The 16,046-nt window shown below is 41.8% G+C and overlaps 1 protein-coding gene across 1 annotated transcript; it reads left to right on the forward strand.

Annotated features, from left to right (window-relative positions):
- Positions 1-14,866: 14,866 nt before the first annotated feature.
- LOC131899363 (large ribosomal subunit protein eL14-like) lies at positions 14,867-15,561 on the forward strand. Its single transcript, XM_059250798.1, has one exon. It carries the CDS (start codon positions 14,886-14,888, stop codon positions 15,537-15,539), a length of 654 nt encoding a protein of 217 aa, XP_059106781.1. The 5' UTR covers positions 14,867-14,885; the 3' UTR covers positions 15,540-15,561.
- The last annotated feature ends 485 nt before the right edge of the window (positions 15,562-16,046 follow it).

The raw sequence follows: 16,046 nt of genomic DNA on the forward strand, positions 1-16,046 counted from the left end.
TTGAATTCTTATGTATTTTGGAAATTAGCCCTCTGCCAGATGTGTAATTAGTGAAAACCTTTTCCCATTCTGTAGGCTGCCATTTTGTCCTATTGGCAGTGTCCTTTGTCTTACAGAAGCTTTTCAGTTTCATGAAGTCCCATTTATTAATTATTGACCTTAGTGTCTGTGCTATTGGTGTTCTGTTCAGGAAGTTGTCTCCTGTGCCAGTGTGTTCAAGGCTATTCCTTGCTTTCTCTTCTATCAGGTTCAGTGTATCTGGTTTTATGTTGACATCTTTGATCCACTTGGAGTTGAGTTTTGTGCATGGTGATAGATATGGATCTGTTTGCATTCTTTTTTTTTTTTTTGGTTTTTTGAGACAGGGTTTCTCTGTGTAGCTTTGGAGCCTTTCCTGGAACTCACTCTGTAGCCCAGGCTGGCCTCGAACTCACAGAGATCCACCTGCCTCTGCCTCCTGAGTGCTGGGATTAAAGGCGTGCGCCACCACTGCCCTGCTATTTGCATTCTTCAACATGCTGGCATTCAGTTAGACCAGTACCATTTGTTGAAGATACTTTCTTTTTTCCATTGTATAAATTTGGCTTCTTTGTCAAAAATCAGGTGTCCATGCATCTGGGTCTTTGATTCAATTCTATTGATCCACTTGTCTGTTTTTATGCCAATACTATGTGGTTTTTTATTATGATAACTCTGTAGTAGAGTTTGAAATCAGGGATGGTGATGCCCCTGGAAATTATTTTATTGTATATTGATCAACCCACAAAAACAAACAAATAAAAGCAAAAAATGTAATAATAAAATGACTCCTAATGACATTCTACTCTTCTCACAGATCCGTGTCTTGTTCAGACATCATCAGAAAAACTTTCTCCAGCAGAAGATGAGAACATATACAGATACTCACAGCCATACATTACACTGAGAGCGAGATATCTTGGAACACTCAGCCCTAAATGGGAGATCTCCATGTACTCCCTCCTCTTAGAGCTCAGGGAACCCTGTGGAAGAAGAGGCAGAAAGAGAATAAGAGCCAGAGGGGATGGAGAACACCAGGAGAACAAGGCCCTATAAATAAACATAAGCAAAGCTCATATGAACTCACAGAGACTGAAGCAGATATACAGGGCTTGCTCAGGTCTCCACCAAGTCCTAAGTGTATATATTATGGCTTCTACTTTAGTGGTTTTATGGGATTCCTGAGTGTGCTAATGAGTGGGTCTCTGATTTTTGTGCTTTCTTTTGGGCTCTTTTCTTTCTTTCTTTCTTTTATAACTTATTTATTTTTATTTTATGTGAATTGGTGTTTTGCCTGCATGTATGTCTGTGTAAGGGTGCCAGATGCCCTGGAACTGGAGTTACAGACAGTTATGAGCTGACATGTGGGTGCTGGGAATTGGACCCTGAGTCCCCTGGAAGATCAGTCAGTGCTCTTAACTGCTGAGTCATCTCTCCAGCCCCTTTGGGCTCTATTCTTTCTGTTTGTTTTATTATAGTCTTTTTTAAAAAGATTTATTTATTTATTTATTTATTTATTTATTTATTTATTTATTTATTGTACATTGGGGTTTTGCTTGCATGTATGTCTGTATGAAGGTGTCAGATCCCCTGGAACAGGAGTTATAGACAGTTGTGAGCTGCCATGTGGGTGCTGGGAATTGAACCCGGGTTCTTTGGAAGAGCAGCCAGTGCTCTTAACCACTGAGACATCTCTCCAGCCCCATATTATAGTCTTTTTTAAAAATGAATGAATGAATGAAAACCTAGCCACTAGGATAAAAGTTAACAACTGAACTGTCACTTATACCTGCTGGAAAAGGGAAAATCAGTTTTCTCCAATTGAGTAATACTGGATATATCAACCACTCCAGGGTCAGCCTCATGTTCAGGAGGAGTCCAACATATAATTTTACAGGATTTTTTTTTGTGTGTATGTGCTTTTATTTGGTTATAGCTTGGTAGTTTTCTTTGTTTTGTTTTTGTTCTGTTTGGATGTTGTTTTATTTTGTTTTCTTGGTTTTGGGGGGCCTTTGTTGTTGTATTAGATTTTTGTTTTTATTTTGAGAAAAAAAGTTGGGTTTGTAGGGATTGGAAGAGGATCTGGAAGGGCTTGAAAGAGGGGAAGAATGTAGGGTAAAAGGCTGAGCTCACCTCTGGGTTTGAAAACCCACCAATCCTTGAGCTCAAAAACCTATCTCCTTAGCAGGGCAGTAGTGGTGCACACCTTTAGTCCTAGCACTTGGGAGGCAGAGGCAGGAGGATCTCTGAGTTTGAAGCCAGCCTGGTTTACAGAGTGAGTTCCAGGACAGCTGGGGCTACACAGAGAAATCCTATCTTGAAAAAAGAAAAGAAAAAGGAAACCCATTTCCCTGGCCTTGAAATCCCACCAATCCCTGGGCTCACCCCAAGCTTAGGACTTGAAATTCCACCAATCCTCACTCTGGAAAACTCCTCCCCCAAGAAACTGTATATAAGCCTGTCTTCTGCTCAGTTCTGCTTCTCACCTGAGCAGGGGCAGCCCCTCTCTTATGTCCCTCCCAATACATCTCTTGTGTGAGGTTATTGTACAGTGTGACTTTGTAGTATTCCTTAGCTCCTGACTGCCAGGATACCTTTCCCCTCAGAGCTGCAACGCTTCCATTGGGAAAGCCTTTCCCCTCAGAGATGTAACACAAAGAATATGATAAAATATATTTAAATTTAAAAATTGTTGTAATAAAATAAAAAGAGCACTTGTTGCTGTTGCAGAAGATCTGGGACCCATATGACAGTTTACAAACATTCCTAACTCCAGTTCCATGGGGTCTGATGCTCTCTTCTGATCTCTTAGGGCACCAGGCACACAAGTGCTACAATACATATATGCAGGTAAAATAGTTATACATATAAAATAAAATAAATAAGCCTAAAACAATAAAAAACCTAGCAAATTGAAACACCACACCTTCTGAAATTTTTCTTATTCAATAAATTGTGACACTGTGGAAAGATGCAATCATATTTTCGTATGTTTCTGACATAGGACACTCATGATAGGTATAGCAGGTAAAAGAGGCACCTGTTGTGTAGCTATTTCCTCCAAATTGAAGTATCTCCTCCTTGGTGGTAGCTCCTTAAAACTGAAGAAGTTAGTGAAATTTAAAAGTGCAGAATTAAAAATCTCACAAATCTCAAGGAGTTCCTGAAACTTACAAAATTCACTCCTCCTCCCACAGGTTATGTAAATAGTAACAACTGTTTAGCTAAGGAGAGTCTAGCCCAGCTGTCTCTGAGTCCTGCAGAGAGCTCCCGTAATGCATCTTTCAGGTATTTGGGGCTTTTTGGTGATGCAGTTGTCTTTGAATCACCCATGCTCTTGCATGTAACCCCTCATTCATACTCTTGAAAGTGACTCCAGTAAACTCAGTGTTTCATTAAGCTAGACTTGGGTGAAACTATTTCTTTAGTCAAAAACAGAAGAATGTACTTCTGAGGTCTGGTATTGTCACCATAATATAATAAAGGAGAAAGGCACTGGCTTTGTCATATATACAATAGGGACAACCAGGAAACTCTGCATGGTCGTATTTATCCTCTTTTAAAAATTACTAATTTTTCATATATTTTGGTAATATTCTTTCACCTCCCCAACTCCTTCCAGATCCTCCCCATCTCCCTACCTACCCAACTTTGCATTCTTTCCCTCTCTCTAAAAAAAGAAAACAAAATAAAAAATGAAAATCAAAACAGACAAACTAAAATAAGAGAAGGAATGAGACAAAAATATCAAAACAAAATGAAAAGTGCACACACAAAAAAAAAAACCCCACATGGTGTCTGTTTTGGTTAACTATTCTTGGGCATGGGACCTGCCCTGGAGTTCTTTGGTTATACCCAGTGATACTCAAATGGAAAAAAACCTCTTCTCCTCCTGGCAGGTATCAATTACAAACAGCCTTTTGGTTAGCTGTGGGTCTTTGTGTCTGGTTCTTTTTTCAGTGCTAGGATTTTGTTTGGTTTGAACCTGTGCAAGTCTTGTGTGTGCTGCTACAGTCTCTGTGAGTTCCTATTGAAAGGATCAGAGACAAAACAAGAATCCCAAGACCAAGTTCTCATCACAAAGGAGATTTATTTGCCCCAGAGGGACAGAGATCAGGGAATAAGAGACAAAGACAGGAGACAGATGATGAAGAAGGAAAGGAACAAGGGAGAGGGGGAAGAGATATTGGCCCAGAGGGACAAAGGACTGCCTCTGGATAGACAGGAGACACATGTGGCACATAGGAAAATGGCAGTTTATAAAGGGCAAAGGGGAAACCTTATGTTAGGATAAGTTGGTTTGTTTTGGTTGGGCATGTCAATTAGGGTAGCCAAAAGGGGGTATCTTAGTTAAGGTTTTATTGCTGTGAAGAGACACAATGACCATGGTAACTCTTATAAAGGAAAACATTTATTTGGGGCTGGCTTACATTTTCAGAGGTTTAGTCCATTATCATCATGGTGAGACATGGTGGCATGCAGGCAGACATGGTACTGGAGAAGGAGCTGATAATTCTTAATCTGCAGGCAACAGGAAGTGAACTCTCACAGTGGACATGGATTGAGCATATATGTGTCCTCAAAGCCTGCTCCCACAGTGACACACTTCCTCCAACAAGGCTACATCTCATCCAATAAGGCCACACCTCCTAATAGTGCCACTCCCAATGGGCCAAGCATTGAAACACATGAGTCCATGAGGTCCATACCTATTCAGATCACCACAGGGGGCTTTTGATCGTTGGACTTTAATACTTTGATAGGTGGACTTGATGGTTAACCTCAGGAGGAAGAAGTGGCCAAATAAGGGACTAGACCTTGGTAGATAACTTTAGGGATGTAATCTAATGGTTTTTAGCAAGGCAGAGGGAATGGGAAGAAGGACAAGGCCTGCCAGAGCCATATTTGTCATGTTCAGGCCTGTGTTTGCCATGCTCAGGCTTACTAGAACCCTTCACATATGTGTATCAGTCCTGTTATGTCTGAAAGACACTGTTTCCAATGTGCTGGTAAATGAATGGAGCTAGAAACATGTATTTGTAATCCTTTCATCTTTTTGGTAGTTTAGAATGTCATGTCTATACCCAGGGCCAGAGCTAGAACTCAGATCCATTTGTTTTGGACAAAAATTATACAGTGGAGTAAGTTCAAAACAGTTAAAGAATAATACAAAATTGTGCTCAGACCTAAAAGGGATCTTCCAAGGCTCAGGGAACATTGTGGAAGAGGGAACAGAGAGAATGTAAGAGCTGGCTTGAATGCTGTGAAATGCTGTCTTCTGGATGTGATATGGCCTTTCCACTTATGAAATCACAGCAGCTATGCACAAGACCTGCACAAGATGGAACCCATCAACATTCTGTCATAGACAGAAGAGGGACTCCTTGTGAGGTCCCAGTCCTCCCCAAGGGATTATTGGCAGTTAAAGATTGCTGTGTGAGGAGTCACTTTCTTCAGTGATATAGCCACTGGTAAGTTGCTCATTCTCCAGTAAACAATCCCCAAGCCATGCTTATATAAACAACCCTGGTTAAACTCAGAGACTCACAAAAAAATCATGCAAACTAAAACAACAACAACAAAGATAGAAGAAAGAGTTCAGCAGGAGGAATGAGAGAGGGCAATCAAAGAATAATAATAATAAAAAGGTTTAAAAAGAAAAATAGAAAATAACTCTATAAACTAGGCATACTTTTCTAAGAGTGAATAGCTTTCTCTCTTTTTAAAATTATTTTATCTTTTGAGATTATAATATAGTTACATAATTTCCCCCTTCCTTCCCCCTCCAACACTCCTGTATACCCCTCCTTGCCCTCTTTCAAATTCATGACCTCTTTTTTTATTAATCTTATATAAAATTTGTGGAGTTAAAGGCATGTAAATTTAACACATGCAAAATATTCCTCCTCCCAATATGACCACATTGAAAAGCTCTTCTTTTTCTCTATTATTGTCTCTTTATTCTACTGTAGATCTGTGGCCAAGCCCTAAAAACTCGAGTTACACAGCCATCTAGTTTTTAGCAAAGGTGACCCAAGCATACATTGGGTAAAATACAGCCTGTTCAACAAATATTAGGAAAACTGAATATCTATCTTAGGCTTTCTATTGCTATGATGAAACACCAAGACCAAAAGGCAAGTTGGGGAGGACAGGGTTTATTTGGCTTACACTTCCACATCACTGTTCATCACTGAAGGAAGTCAGGACAGGAACTCAAACAGGTCAGGAACCTGAAGGTAGGAGCTGATGCAGAGGCCATGGAGGGGTACTGCTTACTGGTTTGTTCCTCATGACTTGCTCAGCCTGTTTTCTTATAGAACTCAGGACCACCAGCCCAGGGATGGCACCACTCACAATGGGCTGGGCCCTCACTCATCAATCGCTAATTAAGAAAATACATTACAGCTGGATTTTATGGAGGTATTTTCAAAATTAAGTTTCCCTCCTTTCAGATAACTCTAGTTTGTGTGTCAAGCTGACACAAGACTAGTCAGCACAATATTCATATGAAGAAGAATGAAGTTAGATCTTGATTCCTACCATGCACAAAAATCAATTCAAAGTAGACTAAGGACATTAACATAAGCCCCCAAACTTTGAAACTGCTAGAGGAAAACACAAGGTATTAGTATAGGCAGTGACTTTCTAAAGAGGGCTTCAATAGCTTAAGATGAAACAGCAAAGATTGACAAATGGGATTGTATGACATTAAGTCTGCACAGCAAAGGCAACATCCAGTGTAGTGAAGAGAGAGTCTACAAAAGGGATAAAAATCTTTGCCAGCTGTACATCTGACTGAGATTAATATCTAGAATTTCTAAATTATTTGAAAAATTAAATATAAAAATAAAGCCATTCAATTAACAAAGGACCAGATAAATTGAACTGACTATTCTCAAAGAAAGAAACATAGTAGGGCTAAAGAGATGGCTCAGGCAGTTAAGTGAATGAAATCATCTGCAGAGAAATGAATGGAATTGGATATTATCATGTTGAGTAAAATAAGTGAGATTCAGAAGGGCAGAAATTTTTCCTCTTGTTTGTGGAATGAAATACACAGCTGGGCGGTGGTGGCACATGCCTTTAATCCCAGCACTCGGGAGGCAGAGCCAGGCGGATCTCTGTGAGTTCGAGGCCAGCCTGGGCTACCAAGTGAGTTCCAGGAGAGGCGCAAAGCTACACAGAGAAACCCTGTCTCGAAAAACAAAAAACAAAAAACAAAAAAGAAATACATACACATATACATATATATGACACAATTGGAGTGAGAAGAGAACCAGAAGACAATAGAAGATAATGGAGAATGACTATCAACATACATATATGAAAATATAATGAAACACACACACACACATAAAACAATGAAAACAAGCTGAAGTCTTCATGGTAGTGAAATTAACTCCATTCACTTTCATGGACATTTTATCTTTAATTTTGCTTTTAAATTTTATTTTATTTTTTGTGTCTGAGTATTTTGTCTACATGTATGTATTTCTGTGTACTATGTGGGTGCCTGGTACTCATGGAAGCCAGAAGAGGGCATCAGATCTAAGAACTGGAGTTATATGTTGGAACACAGTCCAGGAATGGATTCATGAGAGAATTCTGAGTGCTTGTGAGTGTTATGCCTGTGTCATGAGCTCCCCAGAGACCACCATGAGTCCTAGTTTGTATGCAAAAGCAAAGAGCCTTTATTGCAAGCTCGAGCTTGGGCTCTCCATCTGTTCTGACACAGCGGTTGATCAGGGAGAGCCCTGAGCTCAGTTATGGAAAGTTTTTAAGGAGTAAAGGATGGGGGTGTAGGGGAATTCTGGATTCAGATGGGGGTTGAACTCCTGACTGGGCAGGAGTGGGGCAACAGAAGTCTTGTCAAACAGGGATTGGTACTGGTGTTGCTGCAAGGAAATTGGCAACATATATGCAAGTGATGTGAGCTATCCTTAATGTTCTGGAGCATTTAGTACTTGTTTGTCTCAATTCTGATTGGTGCTCTGAGGGTACAGTTTGTGGCTTTTCGTGTTTATTGTAATGGTGAGGCCTAGTCTCAGTATTGTTAGTCTGCATCTGCAGCTTGTCATGGCTGCACTAATGTTAAGTTAGGCCTCAAGAAAACAGGACAAGAGTCTTGTGACCTTAGTTTCTTTAAGACACAGAGAATTGTTCTTTGAATGTACTTTCATGCTATTCCCAGGTGTAGCAGATAGGAGTGAGTTTACTTCAGATTACTCATTATTGCTTGCTGATGTTATTCAATTCAGTTTTTAAACTTATCCTTAAATGCCTCTATGGACGAACATGATTTTGCCATGTGCAGCTTGTCCTTGTGATTGTACACAACTTAAACTCATGAGAACTTTGCTCGTGTGATGATTTTTAACTCTCAGAGTGTGATGGCTATTCCTGGTTGTCAACTTGACTATATCTGGAATGAACTATAATCCAGAAATGGAGGGCACACTTGTGATCCAGATCTTGAGGCTGGATGACACACACCTTTAATTCAGACTTTGAGGCTGGAGGGCACATCTTTAATCTGGGACACACCTTCTTTTGGAGGCCTATAAAAGGACAATGGAAGGAGGAAATGGTGTTCTTCACCTCGGTCAGCCCATCCATTTCTTCTTCAAGATCCCAGCAGACCAGCTGAGACACTCAGTCTCGTGGGACTGAATAGCTACTAAATTCTTGGACTTTCCATTCATAACTAGCCATTATTGGACTGCAGCCTGTAAGTCATTCTAATAAAGTCACACACACACACACACACACACACACACACACACACACATTCATTCTGTAAGTTCTGTGACTCTAGAGAACTTTGACTAACACAGATATTGGTACCAGTGTGGTTCTAGATAAACTGAAGTATCCAGAATAGGCTTTTTAATTTACCAGAACCTTCAAATTCACCAGCACCTTCAGCTACTGAAGCCTCTCCAGTCACTGTCTCTCCTGGGAGCTTGGAAAGTACTAAAAGCCCATGGTGTAAACCATATTCAAAACTTAAAGAGGGGCTGGAGAGATGGCTCAGAGGTTAAGAGCACCGACTGCTCTTCCAGAGGTCCTGAGTTCAATTCCCAGCACCCACATGGTGGCTCACAACCATCTGTAATGAGATCTGGTGCCCTCTTCTGTGTATATAATAAATAAATAAATAAATCTTTAAAAAAAATAGAAAAAAAAAACTTAAAGAGATAAGAATGCCTTTGATTAATGTTATATTTGAACCTTTTGACAGTTTGGGGGAAAATAAAGAAAATTATGCTACTGGTTTGTGGTGATATTTTGTATATGCTCTAACAAATAAAGCTTGCCTGAAGATAGGACGACAGAGCCAGCCACAGAGTTAGCCATAGAGGCCAGGCAGTGGTGGCACACACCTTTGATCCTAGCACTTGAGAGACAGAGGCAGATGGATCTCTGTGAGTCAAGGCCACCCTGGACTACTTGAGATTAATCCAGTCTAAAAGAGAAACAAAGCTAGGTGGTGATGGCACACACCTTTAATCCCAGTATTTGGGATTCACACACCTTTAATCCCAGCACTAGAAAGGTTGAGAAAGGAAGTGATATGGCTGGATAGAGAAAGGAATATAAGGTGGGAAGAGACTGGTTTGGCCCTTTTGGCTGAAGACTGTCCAAAGATTAGTGGAGACAGTATCTTTCCCTTTTGGCTGGGGAGTTGGCAAGGTGAGAAGTGGCTGTGGCTTATTTCCTCTGATCTTTCAGCATTTACCCAGATATCTGGCTCTGGGCTTTTATTATAAGACCAATTAGGATTCATGCTACACGGTTGGTTGCTCTTACTATCTCTGGATAAATTGCTAAAGGATAGGAATGAACTCCATGATAAAATAACCAACTTCAGAGTACAAAAGACAACAATGAACTTAGTGATAAAGTTGACCGGCTCCAAATGTGCATAGAGTCTAGAGGTTTCTAAGTGTGCCCTGGAAGAGTCTTCTCTCCAGCAGCCACAGAGCTTAAGTTGCAGAAAATCAAACTGAAAGCCTTCATTATAAGGTTAGATGAACTACAGCAAAAATTTAAGTCTCAGTCTCAGGGTGTCAGCAGTTAAAGTAAGGGCATTAATTGGTAAAGAATGGGATCCTCTTACTTGGGATGGGGATTGTGGGAGGACCCTATTGAAGGTGAGAATTTTGAACCCTCATATTCTCAAGGGCTTATCTCACCTGAGGAAGTAGTACCCTCAGCCCCACCCCTTGAAATACTGCCCTTTTAACCTTCCACTGAGGAAATTAATCCTCCATTGTTTGCTAAACCAGCAGTGACTTTTTCTGAATGTCCCTCAAAGCCCACCAATAGTTGCCTCTAGACCTACAGCTAGACTTGAGACAAAGCAGGTCCTAGAGGGGAGGTAGAAAGTATAGTCCATGAGGAGGTGCACTACACTACTAAAGAGCTTAATGAGCCTGACAATTCATTCAAGCTGAAGTCTGGAGAATATGTGTGGGAATGGATTTTAATGGTGTGGGATAATAGTAGCAGGAACATAAAACTGGATCAGGCTGAGTTTATTGATATGGGCCCACTGAGTGGAGATTCTAGGTTTAATATGGAAGCTCACACAGTTAAAAAAGTGTGAAAAGTTTGTTTGGTTGGGTGAAGCATTTGTCAAAAGCTGGCCTGCTGAAAAGGAGTTGGAGATGCCTGATATCCTTAGTGATGATGAAGGGATTTGAAGGCTAGGAAAAATGCTATGCTAGAGTGGGTACACTGTGTGAAACCTGACCCCCCACAATGGGAGGACCCAGAAGACATGCCCTCACTCATCCTGTAATATGCAAAATGATGAAAGGGGCACCAGCTTACTTGACAAGCTTTATTGTTGCCCTTTTTCTTGTCCCAGACCTTAGGGTTGGAGACTCTGCTGCTGAGTTGGATGAATTAAATGTAATGGGTTTAATTGGGTCCTGAGGTAGCAGGGGCCAGGTGGCAGCATTGAATCGCCAAAGGCAAGGTGATTGTAGCTATCATAATGGGCATCACAATGTTCATAATGGCCTAACTCATAATGGTCAGCACAGGCAAGGTAAATTTTATAGTGGCATGACTCATATGGACTTTTAGTACTGGCTAATCAATCATGTAGTTTCCAGACATGAAATAGGTAAGAAGCCTACTGCATTTCTGTTTGATCTGTCTAAGCAGAAAATTTCTCAAACAAATGAAAGAAAGGCTCCATGGATCATGGCAAAAAACAGTCTCGGCCAGTGACCCAGTTTCCAGACTTGAGCCAGTTTGCAGACCCAGAACTTCTTGAATGAAGCAGTGGCCAGGTTCCCCTGAGGAAGGACCCTGATAAGATACCTAAAAGTTTTACAGTTAGCCTTTCTCTAGTTCTTCCCCCAGAGGGACCTGAGGCCTTTTACAAGGGTAACTGTACACTGGGGGAAAGGAAACAATCAGACTTTCCGGGGTCTGTTAGATACTGGTTGTGAACTGACACTGATTCTGGGAGACCCTAAGAAATATTGCCCTCTAGTTAAAGTAGTAGCTTCTGGAGGCCAGGTGATTAATAGAGTTTTAGCTGGAATCTGACTCACAGTAGGTCCAGTAGGTCCCTAAACTCATCCCGTGGTTATTTCCCCAGTCCCAGAATGTATAATTGGGATAGATATATTCAGAAGTTGTCAGAATTCTCACATTGGTTCCCTGACCTGTGGAGTGAGGGCTATTATGTTGGAAAGGCTAAACGGAAGCCTTCAGAGTTGCCTGTGCCAGGGAAAATAGTGAGTCAAAAACAGTATCACATTCCTGGAGGAATTGAAGAAATTAGTGCCACTATCAAGGACCTGAAAGATGCAGGGGTGGTGGTTCCCATCACATCTCCCTTTAACTCTCCTGCCTAGCCAGTGCAGAAGACAGATGAATAGTAGAGAATGACAGTGGATTATAAAAAGAAACTCAATCAGGTAGTGACTCCCATTGCAGTTTCTGTACCAGATATGTTGTCCTTTCTTGAGCAGATTAACATATTTCCTGGTATATGGTATGCAGCTATTGCCTTTTTCTCAGTACCTGTCCATAAGGACCATCGGAGCAATTTGCTTTCAGTTGGCAAGGCCAGCAGTATGCCTTTGCTATTTTTAAAGGAGAGTTACATTAACTCTCCAGCTCTGTGTCATAACTTAAAAGAGATCTTGATCATCTGTCTCTTCCACAAAGTATCACATTAGTGCACTATATTGATGACATTATCTGATTGGACCAAGTGAGCAGGTGGTAGAAAACACTTTGAACTCATTGGTAACACATATACCTGTCAGAGGATGGGAAATAAACCCAACCAAAATTTAAGGACCTTCTACTTCAGTGAAATTCTTAGGAGTCCAGTGGTGTGGGGCATGCAGGGATATTCCTTCTAAGGTGAAGAATTAGTTGTTGCACCTGGCCCCTCCCACCACCAAGAAAGAAACACAATGTTTAGTGGGCCTATTTGGATTCTGAAGATAGCACATTACTCACTTGGATGTGTTACTTTGGCCCACATACCAAGTGACTCAGAAAGCTGCTAGCTTTGTGTGGGGCCTAGAACAGAAGAAGGCTCTTCAACAGGTCCAGGCTGCTGTGCAGGCTGCTCTACTGCTTGGACCACATGATATGGCAGACCCTATGGTACTTGACGTGTCAGTGGCAGATAGGGATGCTATTTAGAGCCTTTGGCAGAGCCATATAGGTTAATCACAGAAGAGACCTTTGGGATTTTGGAGCAAGGCTCTGCCATCATCTGCAGACAACTTCTCCTTTTGAAAGACAACACATGGCCTGCTATTGGGCCTTAGTGGAAACTGAACATTTGATAATGGGCCACCAAGTTACCATGTGACCTGATCTGCTCATCATGACCTGGGTGTTATCTGACCCACCAAGTCATAAAGCAGGACATGCACAGCAGCAATCTATTATCAAATGGAAGTGGTATATACATGATTGGGCCCGAGCAGGTCCTGAAGGCACAAGCAAGTTATATGAAGAAGTTGCCCAAATGCCTATGGTTTCTACTCCTGTTACAATGCCATCTCCTGCCAAGCATGCACCTAGAGCTTCATGGGGGTTCCTTATGATTGGCTGACTGAGGAAGAGAAGACTAGGGCGGGGTTTACTGATGGTTCTGCACATTATACACTCACGACCCAGAAGTGGACAGCTGTAGCATTACAACTCCTTTCTTCAACAACCCTGAAAGATAGTGGTGAAGGGAAATCTTCACAGTGGACAGAACTTCAGGTAGTACGCATGGTCATACAGTTTGTTTGGAAGGAGAAATGGCCAGATGTGCGGTTGTTCATTGATTCATGGTCTGTAGCCAGTGGATTGGCTGGATGGTCAGGGACTTGGAAAGAGCATGATTGGAAAATTGGTGAGAAAGACATCTGGGAAAGATGTGGATAGATTCTCCAAGTGGGCAAAGGATGTGAAGATATGTGTGTCCCATGTAAATGCTTATCAAAAAGTGACATCAGTGAGAAGGAGTTCAGTAATCAAGTAGATAGGATGACCCATTCTGCGCACTGTCAGCCTCTTTCCCCAGCCATTCCTGTCATTGCCCAGTGGACCCATAAACAAAGTGGCCATGGTGGCAGAAATGAGGGTTATACATGGGCTCAACAACATGGACTTCCAATCACCAAGGCTGACCTGCTAAAGCTGCTGCTGAGTGCCAGATCTGCCAACAGCAGAGATGAACATTGAGATCCAGATATGGCACCATTCCTCGGGGTGACCAGGCAGTGACTCGGTGGCAGGTTGACTACATTGGACAATTTCCTACATGGAAAGGACAATGTTTATCCTTAGTGGAATAGATACTTATTCTGGTTATGGATTTGTCTTTCCTGCACATAATGCTTCTGCCAAAACCACCATCTGTGGACTCACAGAACGCCTTACCTACCGTCATGATATTCCGCACAGAATTGTTTCTGAGCAGGGAGCTCACTTCACAGCTAGAGAAATGTGACAGTGGACACACAATCATGGAATCCACTGGTCTCACCATGTTCCCCACCATCCTAAAGCAACTAGCCTGATAGAAAGATAACATGGCCTTTTGAAGACACGGTTAAAGTACCAATTAGGTGGCAGCAGCCTAGAGGACTGGGCCGTGTTCTCCAGAATGAGGTGTATGATTTGAATAAGTGTCCAATATATGGTACAGTTTTCCCCATAGCCGGGATCCATGGGTCCAGGAATCAAGGAGTGGAAAAGGGAATAATTCCACTCACTATCACCCCTAGTGATCCACTAAGGAAACTTTTTGCTTCCTGTTCCTGTAACCTTAAGTCCTGCTGGTCTAGAAGTTTTGGTTTTGAAAGAGGGAGCCCTCCTGCCAGGAGCCACAACAAACATTCCATTGAACTGGAAGCATTAGAAGCCCTGGCCACTTTGGGCTTCTAATGCTGTTAAACCAATAGGCTAAGAAAGGAGTGTTAGGTAGGGTGATTGATCCAGATTACTAGGGGAAATTGGATTGCCTCTTCACAATGGAGGTAAAAAAGTTTATGTCTAGAGTGCAGGAGATCTTTTAGGGTGTCTCTTGGTGATTATGCAAGTTGTGACAGCTGCTCTTGCCACCTTTGACCTGTGATTAAAGTCAATGGGAAACTACAACAGCCTAATTCAGGCAGGGTGACAAAGGGCACAGACCCTTCAGGGTCACTCTTCCAGGAAGAGCTAAGACCTGCTGAGGTTCTTACCAAAGGTGGAGGAAATACAGCAGAGGAAGGTAGTTTCTAAATACCAGCTAAGGCCATGAAATGAGGATTGTAATTGACATGAATGTTTCTGTTGTATTTTGTTAAGAATGCATTTTTTGCTTCTCGCTGAACGCCGCCAACATGGTGTTCAGGCGCTTCGTGGAGGTTGGCCGGGTGGCCTACGTGTCCTTTGGGCCTCATGCAGGAAAGCTGGTCGCGATTGTAGATGTTATTGACCAGAACAGGGCTTTAGTGGATGGACCTTGCACTCGGGTGAGGAGGCAGGCCATGCCTTTCAAGTGCATGCAGCTCACTGACTTCATCCTCAAGTTCCCACACAGTGCCCGTCAGAAGTATGTACGAAAGGCTTGGGAGAAGGCAGATATCAATGCAAAATGGGCAGCCACAAGATGGGCCAAGAAGATTGATGCCAGAGAAAGGAAAGCCAAGATGACAGATTTTGATCGTTTCAAAGTCATGAAGGCAAAGAAAATGAGGAACAGAATAATCAAGACTGAAGTGAAGAAACTTCAAAGAGCTGCTCTCCTGAAAGCTTCTCCCAAAAAAGCACCTGTTGCTAAGGCTGCCATTGCTGCAGCTGCAGCAGCGGCGGCAGCAGCAGCAGCTAAAGTTCCGGCCAAGAAGGCGACAGGACCAGGCAAGAAGGCTGGGGCCCAGAAGGCTACAGGCCAGAAGGCTGCCGGCCAGAAGGCAGCTCCTCCTGCTAAAGGTCAGAAGGCTCAGAAGACTCCAGCCCAGAAAGCACCTTCAAAGGCAGCTGGCAAGAAAGCATGAAACTGTGCAAAGGAATAAAGGTTCTTTTTGACATGTTGGCAAAAAAAAAAAAAAAGAATGCATTTTTTACAGATATTTGTGATTCCTTTCCTCAATTTCTTTATCATATGTTATAACATCAACTAAGAGAATATCAATGTTTATATTTAAGTTTGAGATACTAAAGAATGTCTCTGAAAGGACAATGCTACTTATTCTATATTTATAATGCATTGTGATTGTATGAGTGATAGTTATATCATGTTAGGCATAATTATGACCTGGTTAAATATATAATGTGTTTGTGATTGTATGTGAGATAGTTATATTATGTTTAGGTGTTATTATGGCCTGGTTATTGTTTTCATTTGGAAAGTAATCACAATGTAAGGAGATATGATTGTGTGTCAAGTTGACAAGGGGTGTATTGTGATGGCTATTCTTGGATGACTTCATCTGGAATTAACTAAAATCCAAAAATGGAAGGCACACCTGTAAGGGCTTTTGCTGATTTGAAGTAGGTAGATC

The sequence above is a fragment of the Peromyscus eremicus genome, chromosome X, assembly GCF_949786415.1.
Source record: "Peromyscus eremicus chromosome X, PerEre_H2_v1, whole genome shotgun sequence".
NCBI lineage: Eukaryota > Metazoa > Chordata > Mammalia > Rodentia > Cricetidae > Peromyscus > Peromyscus eremicus.